Source organism: Trichosurus vulpecula, chromosome 1, assembly GCF_011100635.1.
Source record: "Trichosurus vulpecula isolate mTriVul1 chromosome 1, mTriVul1.pri, whole genome shotgun sequence".
NCBI lineage: Eukaryota > Metazoa > Chordata > Mammalia > Diprotodontia > Phalangeridae > Trichosurus > Trichosurus vulpecula.
Genome location: NC_050573.1, coordinates 22,026,740 through 22,039,381, shown reverse-complemented (window position 1 = coordinate 22,039,381; position 12,642 = coordinate 22,026,740). Strand labels below are relative to the sequence as shown.

At 44.6% G+C, this 12,642-nt stretch overlaps 1 protein-coding gene across 1 annotated transcript in view; it reads right to left on the bottom strand.

The window, feature by feature from the left end:
• LOC118851720 (SV2 related protein) overlaps positions 1-12,642 on the bottom strand; it is a 65,915-nt gene that overhangs the window by 29,385 nt on the left and 23,888 nt on the right. The window contains exons 2-6 of the mRNA XM_036761272.1: positions 12,060-12,220; positions 9,987-10,072; positions 9,107-9,205; positions 8,032-8,103; positions 2,074-2,198 (exon numbers count right to left, since the gene is read on the bottom strand). Of these exons, the coding sequence (XP_036617167.1) occupies positions 2,074-2,198; positions 8,032-8,103; positions 9,107-9,205; positions 9,987-10,072; positions 12,060-12,220 (543 nt within the window). The remainder of the gene's footprint in view (positions 1-2,073; positions 2,199-8,031; positions 8,104-9,106; positions 9,206-9,986; positions 10,073-12,059; positions 12,221-12,642) is intronic.

Below are 12,642 nucleotides of genomic sequence, written 5' to 3'. Positions count from 1 at the left end.
ATCCCTCTACCAGGATTGGTGAGCACCCTCTTTTTCCTTTCAATTTATAATCTTAAAAAGTTGCCTCCAACCCTAAGTGACCTGTTTGCTATACCCAGGGTCACACAGCCAGCTTGGTCAGCAGTAGGACTCAAACTTGGGTCTTCCTGGCTCTAAAGTCAGTGAGTTCTTCATCTGCTTTGCCACACTGCTTCTTTCTCACTTGAGGACAAGAGGAAAATTGAAGCATCCTCATGGTCTGGTTACCCCTCAGTGGATGGCTGCACCGTAGTCAATGAATAAAGTCCCAGGAGTGGAACGTTTGCCATTCTGTCAGGGTGATGGCCCAGCTCTGGGAAGGAAGCCAGGCTGAAATGGCAGCAGAGTGAGTTCGTCCCAAGATTTGTGACCTGAGCTCTAGACACGGCCCCGGCTTCCAGTCCCAGAGGGTTTAAACCTCGGCAGGACACGCTGTCCAGTGCTCAATCAGCTAGAGCTTTGGAAGAAGGATGAATAATGAATGAGGATGAATGAGGGGAAGGAAACATAGGCCGCCATTGTTCTAGTGGTAAAATCCCCCGTGCCTTCATTTCTCAGGCATCCTAGAACCCCACAATGACGGGGATGGAGTGCATCTGCTCTCTGTGGACATCCTCGCTGATCCTCCCAGACCCATTTCCTCCAGGAGATTTCCCTGCTTTTACTCTAGTCAGAAGAAATCTCATACGTAGCCCAGTGAATAGAGAGCCAGGTCTGGAGTCAAGACGATCTTAGTTCAAATCTAGCCTCAGACATTCCTAGCTGGGTGACCCTGGGCAAGTCACTTCACCCTGTTTGCCTCAGTTTCCTCATCTGTAAAATGAGCTGGAGAAGGAGATGGCAAACATGAAGTCAGGCACAACTTACAGCAAATCATGGTAGTAAGACTGGTAGTAATAGTAATGATTACAGTAGCCGTAATATTAATGGTAGTGACTGTAGTGAACAGCAATTGTAGTAATGATAGTAATGGTAGTAGTACTAGTAGCAGCGATGGTCCTCCCACGCTTGTAATGCTCTCCTTTCTTCATTCTGACTGCTGATGTCCCTGGCTTCCTTTAAGCCCCCACTAAAATCTCACCTCCTCCAGGAACCTTCCCTAATACCTCTTAATTCCACTTTCCCTCTGCTGGTCGTTTCCTGTTGATCCTGTTTGGAGCTCGCTTTCTGTGTGTTTATTTGTGTGTTGTCTCCTCCATTAGATTGTAAGCTCTTTGAGGGCAAGGACTGGCCTTTGTCTCTTTTTGTATCCCCAGAGTTTAGCACGCTGCCTGGCAAATGGTCGGTGCTTAATAAATGTTTATCGATCAATTAGTAGTAAGATTAGAAGTAGTAATGATGGTCATAGTGGTATTAGTGGTAGCAAGACTACTAGTAGTAACGGGGCTGGCTGGAAGGGGAGGAAGAGCTGGTAGGAACAGCAGCACGTTAATGGCCATAAGGCCAGCAGAAACACTGGCAGTAAAAGCAGCAGTAGGAACGGCGGTGATGACAGTGGAAGTCAGAGGAGTGGCGGTAACGAGCAGTAGCAGCAGCAGGAGACCCTCTCCTCCCCCTGGAACGTGGCGCTCCTCACCTCTGTGTCTCTCAGAGTCAGAGCTCCCTGCGAGGCTCGGTACAAGCACCGCCCTCTCTGTGAGGACTCCCTTCACTCCCCCAGCTGCTCCACACCACCTTGTGTTTCTATCCATGCACGTGTGTGTATACTGAGCATATACAAACACACATTTGCCGCACATGCTTATATACGGACACGTCGTCTCCCCCAGGAGACTCTAAGCTTCTTGGGGGTAGGGTCTACATGGCTTCCCATCTTTACATCTCTATTTCCCCAGCACTTAGTACAGTGCCTGGTATGGGGTAGGTGCTTAATAAATGCTTTTGGATGGATTGGTTACAGATGAGGACGCTGAGGCAGACAGGCTGAATGGCATGCACAGATTCGCACAGTTTTTGCTCTGCTGACATACCCTTTGGGAGCCCTGGGTCACCTCCACACTGTGAAGAGGCGTTGGAGTCTTTAGTGAATGAATGAATGAATGAATATTTACTTACGACTGAGGAACTCCTCCAATTCCAAAGCCCACAAGGCCTCTGAGGACCAGGATCCAGCTGTACACGGGGGCAAAAGCACTGAGGATTCCGTAGTAGAGCGTCCACAGCACACTGATCTTCAGCCCCTGCGGTGGGAGGAGGCAGAACAAAGGCAGAGAACGGGAGGTCAGACTCGGAGAGAGAACACCACCTCCACACCACCTTCCAGGCAGTCTGCTCTGGCTTCGGAGTCACCCAGGGAGCTTAGGGGAGCAGTCAGGTCCCTGTGAATCAGACACAGAATCCCCCTTCCCCCACAGAGAGAACACATAGTCTAATGCCCTCCTTTGACAGATGGGGGAATGAGGCCCAGAGAGCGGCAGTCAAGCGTAGAACCAGGGCTCCCAACGGCCAGTCCAGGCCTCTTATACCTGTATGGTGCATTCTCCCAGGCTGTCTTTTCCTATGATGATATTAATGTTAAAGAATATCATATTAATAATGGGCACAAAATAGCTAGGCCTCATTGAAAAAAAATTTGACATCTTTTATTTTTTATGGTGGTCTTTGTTCAAGTATTTTTCAAAACTGGGTACATGTATTGACAAAATGTCTCATGAAATAATATTGCTTGCAGCTTTTGGGAGCATGAGAAAACCCATTTGGCCAATTCCTTTCTTAGCCTTTCCATGGCGGACCTCGGAGCCCTCCTTCTATCGAGCTAAAATGGCCTTCTTTCTTCCATTTCATTTGTAGCCAAACCATCAAGATTGATATAATTCATCTCCTCACACAATATGCCCGCCTGTTGGTCACTGGACAGAGGTCTTACTTTTAGAGTAGGGATAAGGATGATATCTGTGATTTCACTGGTAGGTGGAATCTCCCAGGTGAAGAGGCCATCTGCACTGATGCAGGTCCCCCCCTATCCCCCTGGTACCTTGCAACTTAGCTGCCTAGAGCATTGAGAGGTTCAGTGATGTGCCCAGGGTCACACAGTCAGCATGTGTCAGAGGTGGCACTGAAACTCAGGTCTTCCTCCCCACCCACAATACCACATTGCCCTTCTCCATTTAGAATAGCGACAGCCAAAGTTTGTTGACAGTTTAGCAACCATGTGAATCTTAGCACCTTTTGCCTATCTTTTGTTTTTACATCATCTTGACTTCCCGCTGTGTTTCCCCATCACCTCATTCGGAGAGTCATTCCTTATAAAAAAAAAAGATGAAAAAGAAAGCAGGGAAAGGAGGCTGCCTCCTATGGTAGAAAGACAGTAAAATTTAAAAGTATTACTTAGAATTTAGCTATTATTATTGTGGGATGATGGACACTTATGGTCCCTTGACCCTCTCACCAAAAACTGGGCTGTTCAGTCATTTCTCCTTGAGCCCATCACTGCAGATATACACATCACTGTATCCTAGGAGAAGGCAGCCTAGGAGAATTGCACTGTACAAGAAAGGGGTCCCTGGCGCCCCAGCAAGGGTATTTGGCATGGGGGGAAGGGTTACAGATTGGGGGGCAGGCATTTTCCAAGTTTTTCTTGGGGAATACATACTGACTCCTAATCTGATCTTGGGATGAACTCTGAAATCTGTGATCCTGAAGAAAAGTGAGAAGGGGTCAATGAGAGGGGTCTAGGGCTGGGTGGAAGGGGAGGAAGAGTTGGTCAGAAGGGCTCTGTGATAAAAGACCCTGATGGCTTTGAGCCACCAAGGCCCAGAATGAAACCGCAAAATCGATCCCTCTCCTCCAGGCCAGCCAGGGCTAAAAACAGAGACGAGTCACGTGGCCTGTTGATTTGGGAAGGATGAAATCTGTTAAGCTTGCTTCCTGCCCAGGATCCCCTGAGCCAGCCTTCTGACGACAAGGAACTCGCTAGTAGCATCACCAAGAAATTCCCCTTGCAGCGTGACGGAAACTCAGGGAATGGGAGGAGAAGCCAAGCCAGCCCACTTTCTATCAGTGAATTTGGGGAAAAGGGGGCCAAGTAAGGATCTGGGGCATGGTGTGTGCCATTGATGGATGTCCTGGTGACTTATCTCTAGAAAGATAAAAATCCCTTCCCTACCATTCCTCCAAGCAATGTAGAAGAAACCTACTATGAAGGTAGGGCAGTGCAGTGGAGAGAGCCCTGGTCCTGGAGTCAGAGGACTCCAGGTTCTAGCTCCTGACTTGGCCACTTAACTACCAGAAAGCAGGGGAGGTGAGTCCAAGGACCTGGATTTGAAACCTGATTCTTTCACTACCTGTGGGACCTTATGTAAATCTGTTGACCACAGTTACTTCATCCTGAAGGTCTGACATCTTAAAAGATAAAGGGGTGAAGGTGAAAGTTTCCTGAATTCTGATATTTATGTTCTAATGCTCCCAGCTCTGCCATTCCCTGTTCTAAGGCCCCTCCCAGCTCTGACATGCCCTGTTCTAAGGCTCCTCCCAGCTCTGACATCACCTGTTCCAAGGCCCCTCCCAGCTCTGACATTCCCAGTTCTAATCCCCCCCTTTGATATTGTACAAACATGATAATTAGCCCAGGAAGTAGCTTGGATTCATCAGCAGGAGAAAACATGCTCCTTGAGGGTGAGGCTCACCTCCTTTTTCTGTCTTTGTACACCCAGTGCCTAGCCTGGTTAGCTTAGCAAGGTTTGCCTTAGTTTCTCCATCTGTAAAATGGGCTGACAATGGCACCTTTTCTCCAGGGTGGTTGTGAGGATCAGATGATATAACAATTATACAATGCTTAGCACAGTGTCTGGCACATAGTAGGTGATAAATGTTAGCTATTATTATTAGCTACTATTACAAATCGACAGCTTGATTTATTATTTAAACGAGCCAGACTTGGATTTATTGTTTTGTGGATTGTTTGGACTTAAGAAAGTGATGGACAAAATATTAGTAATATCAGGTATACTTAAAAGTATGTCCTACTTGAGAGCTGGTTGTTAAACACCCCCCCTTCCCCCACTACCTCTACAGCTCTATTTGTGGAATAATAATGAATGACCAAAGGGACTCCGAGGGTCCTAGGCCCAAAGTCTTTTGTGGGCTAGGTCTGTTACTGAGCCAGCTATCAGTACATGGGCAGTCAACAAGCATTTATTAAGCACCTACTGTGTACCACGCACTGTGCTAATTTCTGGGGATACATAGAAAGGCCAGTAAGTCAACTAACAAAATTAGTCCCTTACAATGGAAAGACCAGGATTACTGGTGGAAAGGAGAAAAGGGGGAAGAACAGATGAAAGAAAGAGAGAAGAGTGAGCCCTCCTGGTCTGCCCGTGCTCTCCAACCTGTATACAGCGGCAGGCTGAGACTCTCCAAGCCAACTCAGTTCAAATGGGTGATAATTGGACCAGGAGCTAGACAGATGTTTGTACTGCCTGTGGGAAATAAGCGATGGATGGAAGATCCCAGGGCTTGTGGTAAAGAGAACAAATTACTCTTTGATCCTCGAACACTTAAATGCACCTCTTTATGCAAAACAACTGATGGGAAAATTACAAATCATTCTCATCTCTCGGGTACACCGGCCAATGTCCACAGGACAGTGGCTATGATGGTAAGCGAGCTTAGAAATCATACCAAACGAGCATTGTTTGAAAGAACCAGAACATTTGTTCTGGAGAAGATGACATTCTGGGGGGCCATGACAGATGTCTTCAAGGGTTTAAGGCAGCCTAATATATCAGATCAGGCAGGAGATTTGGAGTCAGGAAGATCCAGGTTCAAATTTCACCTCAGACACATGCCAGCTGTGTGACCTTGGACAAATCACTTAAATTCTCTGCCTCGGTTTCCCCATCTGTTAAATGAGAGAATTAAACTCAAAAGGCTGATCCAGCTTTAAATGTATGATCCTTTGTCATTTGAAAGACAGATTTGACTCCATAGCACTTAACAGAGTGCCTGACACGTAGTAGGTGCTTAATAAATGTTTATTGCCTGACCAATTTGTTCTTGGACCCCAAGTTGCAGAGATTTTGCTTGATGTAGGAAGTATATCCTAACAATTAGACCTGCCCCAAAGGGGAATGGGTAGCCTCAGCAGGTAGTAGGTTCCCCTTCAGTAAGGGTCTTCAAGAAAAGATTAAGTGGCTTCTTTGGCCAGGGATGTTGGAGAGGGAGGAGTGGGATTCTTATTCAGATGTTGGTTGGACCAGATTGACTTTGAGAACCCTTCCACCTGAATATTAAAGCAGGATCCTTCATTAAAGCAGGGTCCTGAGCACTTTTATATAGCTACGCTTTGTCAGGCCAATCAGAGTTATTACATAAAAAAATGCATTAAAAATAACTCAATGACCCCAGCCCCTCCACTGACTCAGCCTAACTTTCCCCACCTTCAGTCCCAGTAAAAATAGTTCATATCTCTACAGCCATTTAAAGTTTATAAAGTTCTTTGCCTACAATGATGATGATAAGTAGGAACTGTAGGCATGGTAAAAATTAGTGATTGTTATTTCTTTCCTGCCCAGTCCCAAAGTGGGTTGAGGAGGAGGGCTATAAATAAATACTCAGCGGGGCCTATGTCTCCTCCCTATATTCATTCTTAAAAAAAAATAGAATGAAGCTTCTAGAAAGGATGAATGACATCAGAAAGGAAGGGAATTGTCCCTGCTGGATAGAGAAAGGGGCATCCCAGGGAATGCCAATTAAGATTTCTGTACCAGGGCACAGACTTTCAAACCAGCAAATGTCACCAGCTGAACCAAAAAAGGGGACAGGAGGTAGGAGGAAGGTGTCAGGCAGTAGTGCTCTGCCAGCCTGGGGAAGAGGAAGAAAGAGACTCGTGTCTGGAGGAGATGAAGAAGCTTTTCATCCTCCCCCTTCCAAGTGCATATGATTCATCAAGAAACAGTGTCTCTGAGGCATCCCAGCCTAGCAACAGTTTGGCAGAGGAGAGAACCGGGGTTTAACAGTCAGAGGACCAGCCTTCACATTCTAGTTTCTCCAGTTTTGGGACATCAGCACTGTCTATATGGCTCAGAAGCAGTCAGGCAAGGGGGAGAGAAGGCTAGATTGGGAGTCAGAGGACCTGGGTTCCTTGGTCTCAGATCTGACCATGACCCCCCATTCCTGTACCCCTATTAGATGAGAATCCATGATCTGCTGAAGGCAACACCATCTTTCCAGTCTCCCCAGATCCCCAATTACTCATTATCCTGCACCTCACCTTATCACTCGTTTACCAAATCTTGCCATTTCTACCTTCCTAGTTACATCTCCTGATCTGATTCCTTCTCTCCTCTCACCCAGTCACCATCTGGCTTCAGTTCTTCTTACTTAAAGTAATGCAGCAGACTCCTAATTGGGTTCTGTTATCTCTTGTCTCTCCCTATGCCAATTCACCCTCCACATAGTTGCCACGGAGATTTTCCTAAAGTATAGGTCTGACTGTGCCTCTCTCCAGCTCAGTAATCAACAGTGGCTTCCTATTTCCCACTTAGATCAAATATAAACCCATTTGTTTGGCATTTAAAGCTCCTCCCAACCTCCCCATTGTGATCATCCCAGTGTCCTCACATGTTACACCCTTCTACTCCCTCAGCAGTCCGTTCATGCCTTCATTTCCCATCTTTGCAATGCCTGTCCTAATTCTTGAAACGCTCTTCTCTCCTCATCTTTGCCCCTTGGGACCCTTGTCTTTCTTCCAGACTCATCTCAAACATCACTTCCTGCAGGACTTTTCCAATCCTCCCCAGCTGTGAATGCCCTCCCTTCCAAGGTTGCCTTCCATCTACTCTCTGTGCATCTTATAGGGTACATGTTGTTTCTGATTCGGATGGCAGCTCCCTGAGGGCAGGAGATACTTGGGCCTTTCTTTATATTCTCAGCACTTTACACAACGGTTAGGACTTAGTAGGCACTTAATAAGTGCTTATTGATCGATTGAATAGAATGGAGAGCACACACACACACATACACACACACACACACACACACACAAACAAGTTATCCTGATGATAGCTGACTTACTGTTTTTCGTCCATACTGGTCAGAAATGTTTCCCCAAAGGGTGGAACTAGACATCATTCCCACAAACACCACCTGCCGGACATGAGAAACAATTTCTGTTAGAAATGAGTGCAGGATTCCCAAGAAAGACTCTTTTCCTCCAAAAAACCCCATTAAGCCATTAAAATTGAAACCTCCAAAGATATATGTCCAGCCACATTTGTTAGGGAAGTTACTTAGACTCATAGAGCTTTTTAGAACTTGGAGGGGTCATAGAACATGAAATGTCAGGAGTACGAGGGGCCTTAGAACAGGTAATGCCACAGCTGGAAGGGGCTTTAGAACAGGGAATGTCAGAGCTGGAAGTGAGGAGCCTTAGAACAGATGTTGCTAGAGCTGAGAGTGAACTTAGAACAGAGAATGTCAGAGGTGGGGGTCTGGGAATGGGACACTTTGGAATGAAGAATGTCAGAGATGAAACCTTCAGGATGGTCCAGGCCTCCTTCCTCAATTTACAAAGAAAAGTGAGGTCTGAAGAGAACTATTTAGGCCTAAGCCACACAGCAAAGTCAGAATCATCAAAGACTGAATCCCTTTTTGGTTCCTTACTATTTTCCAGATAAGGAAACTGAGGCAAACAGAGGTTAAGTGATGTGCCCAGGGTCACATAGATAGTAAGTGTCTGATATAGGACTTAAAAAAAAGTGGGATCCACATATGACAAATGACTTGCTTGAGAACACAAAGTAAATGGTGGAGATGAGATGTACAGGCAGGTCCTGGTGTCTTCGATTCCAGTACTTTGCTTTTTTCTACTATAATCCACAACTCTGGGGCAGGGGCTCAGTGAAGAACAAAAGAATGTGTCAATCTATTAAGTGGGTTCCACTGTCAAAGACGTGTGTGGTCAAGAGACAGGAAGGTTGTACTGGGGCAGGCAGGAAGAGACTACAGCCTAGATTTCCCAGCCAAGGTTCGGGTCTCCTCTGCCGAGGCTCGGATTAGGTTTGAATGATGGAGACAACTCCACATGCACCTTAGGGGTGGTATTCAAATGAAATCATATGAAGACAATAGACATGCACCGGGCTCCTACCGAGGTGAGCAGGGCCACCTGCCAGCTGGGGAGTCTCCATTCACAGTGCAGTTGGGGCGCCAAAATGCTGAGAATCATCATTTCCATTGCATCTGCCATCTAGAAGAAGGAGAAAGTGTGAGAAGTGCCCGGAAAGGGAAAGCAGACAGACACACTGATTACTGGTGTCGACTGATTCTGCCTCTTCATCCCCAGCTCCCAAGACTATCTCTTCTCACTTAGGGAAGTCAACAGGCTGAATAAAGAAACTGGCTCCCAAATGTACTCATGCAGCCAGCCCATGACAGAGGGGTAGAAATGTTCCATCCGTTACTTGCTTTATTTAGTTAAAACCCTCACTTCTTCTTCATGGAAAGAGACACATGGTAGTCGCAATAAATGCTTTTTCATTCATTCATTATTGGTCAAAAAAACCCAACAACACCGCAATGGTATGTAGGGATCACTTATAAAACTGCCTTTGACAATTCCAAAAGACTCATGATGGAAAATGCTATCCACATTCAGAGACAGAACTATGGAGTCTGAATGCAGATGGAAGCATATTATTTTCTTTTTGTCTTGTTTTGTTTTTTCTTTCTCATGATTTTTCCCTTTTGTTCCAAATCTTCTTTCACAACATGACTAATGTGGAAATAGGTTTAATATGATCATACATGTATAGCATATATTAGATTGCTTGCCGTCTTGGGGAAGAGGGAAAGGAGGAGAGGGTAGAGGGAAGGAGGGATAAAAAAATTTGGAACTCAAAATCTTATAAAAGTGAATGTTGACGACTAGCCAAAGAATAATAATAACAATAATAATAATAATGATAAAATTTAAAATGAAAACCCCCTTGCCTTTGAAGCACTGGACTTCCCCCAGTCCAAATACTTGCCCATGCCAATCCAGTGAGGACAGACAGTTTCCATTGAAACTTCCCAAAGCCAATGGCTTCCACCGCATCTTCCACCATGAAAGTATCTGGGAATGAGATAAAGGAGTCAGTTTCCCTATAGTTTTCCTAGGATGGGAATAATTCAAGGTCACTGTGGAGCTAAATTAAAACATCATATTATGTGATTTGGAAGACGGTGGAACTTTATGTGTGTAATAAAGTTCGCTCCACGTTGCTACCCTTTCAGGGCTGGTCATCTTCATAACTGCCACCTCCTGCCTAGTACAGTGACAGGAACAGAGCAGGCACTTAATAATGCTTAATGATTGCTGAGAATATTATTGCTCTGTCGTTTAGGGAACAGCTAAACTAATTGTGGTATATGAGTAGGATGGAATATTATTGGGCCGTAGAAAATGTGTTAGGAACATGGGAAGACTTGTATGAAGTGAGGTAGAGGGAACCAGCAGAACCTGGAGAAAAAGTGTGTATAATGGCCACCATAAGGAAGATAGAAACAATGCTAAAAGGCAACCGAACTTGGGTTATTTCCAGTGACCTAGAGAACTGAGAATGAAACATGTTCCCCTCCTCTTGAGAAGTGGGGGACTACTGAGGCAGAATGCTGCGCATCTAAGAGATCTCTCCATAGGTCAATTTGGCTTAACAGTGTTTCTTTGTTGTAAGTGGTGAAGGGGCCAGTATATTGAGAAATAACTATGATAAAATAAACCTAGAGGGAATCAATAAAACATTTGGAAAATAAAAGTAAAATAAAATGTCATTGACTCTCTAGAATTGTGACCATTGACACATTTTATATAAATGTACGATATCTATTTTCCCATCAGTGCTGCTATTATCTAATAGAAATAGATGGAGAGGAAGAATTTTCCCCTTTTCTTCAATAGGACTTGGACTACAATCCAGGATTATTCAAAGCAAGATGGTGGGGGCAGTGCTACAAGAAACAACAAATGTGAAGAATTCAGAGAAATATGGGAGGAGTTTTGTGAATTGATCCGGATTTATGGAAGTTAAGCCTGGAGAACAACATACACGACTACAACAATAGAAATTGAAAGAACAAGGAAAAAACTAAGCTCAGCAGTGTGTAATTATAATGACCAAGCTCGGCCTTGAAGAAGAAATGAGAAAACAACCCTTCTTCCATTCTTTGTAGAGATGCGGGACTATGCATACGGAACAGCACATACACTGTCAGAAGTGGTTAGTGTGTTCTTTAATTTTGCTGAACTGATTTTTTCTCTCCCTCTTTGTTAATTTTTACTATAAAAGATTGCCGGATGGGGTGGCAAGAGAGATAAAGACATTTGGACACGAAGGCGATGTTAAAAAATGTATCAATAATCATTTAAAAAGGAAAAAAGAACCCAACAAGATGGCTGGTAGGGACTGGGACATGATCCCTAGATGGTGAAATTGATGACAATAAATCATCGTTAATGACACTTCTAGTGCCCGTTGCCTTCCCATCTAGGTGTACTAAGCTCTGAAGCAAGCGTATCTGCATTGGGCAGATTTTATTAAGGTTTTAACCCACAAATGAGGCTCAACCTCCAGAAATACATTACTTCAGCCATTAAGAACAGTAGCTAGATGGCTAATAGGGGGAATTATTTTTGCTTGCCTGTGTGTATTTGTCACAAAGGTTTTTTTTTTCTTTTTTCCAATATGGGAGAAAGTTGGGGGAGAGAAGATAGATTTTTGTTCATTGCAAAAATTTTTGGTTTAATTTTGAAAAAAAAATTTGTTTTAATTAAAAAAAATAGCAGATAGATTCTGAAAGCCAAGTGGCCCAGTGGTTAGAGCTCTGAATTTGGAGTCAGGCAGGCCTGAATTCAAATCCTGCCTCAGTCACCTACTAGCTGTGTGACGATGGGCAAATTGCGGAATCTTTCTCAGCCTCAGTTTACTCATCTATAAAGTGGGGATAATAATAGGACCTACTTCATAAAGCTGATATGAGGATTAAAGGAGACAGCCAAAGTAAAGTGCTCTGCAAGCCTTAAATCACCATAAGATTGTAATTATTATTCCTGCCCTACTCACCATCAGTGGGATTGGCAAACTCTTTGGGCACTGCAGCCCCATCCTCCAGTTCCACAGCCTCTAACTCAGACCGGACCCCTTCAATCTGGATTTCATGCTCTCCCGAGATGGCGTCATCATCAGACCTGGAGCTCTCTCCTGTTCTTCGGAACTTGACCACTCTAGAGGAAATGAGGGATGATTATGTGGGGAGGTCTTTCCCTGTCTCTCAGATCCTTTGTGGAAATCTTGTATCTGGTAAAATATAAAAGGCTTTCTCTTGTTGATCACTAGCCTGTGAGTTCTTTGAGAGCAGGGATCATTTTTTTTTGTCTTTCTTTGTATCCCCAGTGATTAGCACAGTGCCTGGCATACAGTAGGCACTTAATAAATGCTGGTTGACTTGACCAGAAAATTGAACTGAGTGAGTATGAGTGGCTAGCAAATTAGAATATAAGGGTGTGTCTTTGTCAGGTCCCTGAGACAGTATGGGACAAAAGAATGAACATTATTTTCTGAAGTCAGAGTTCAAATCCCATTTCTGATGCTTACTAGTAATGTAACTTTGGGCATGTCATGGTGGAGTCTAGTGGATGGGGGCATA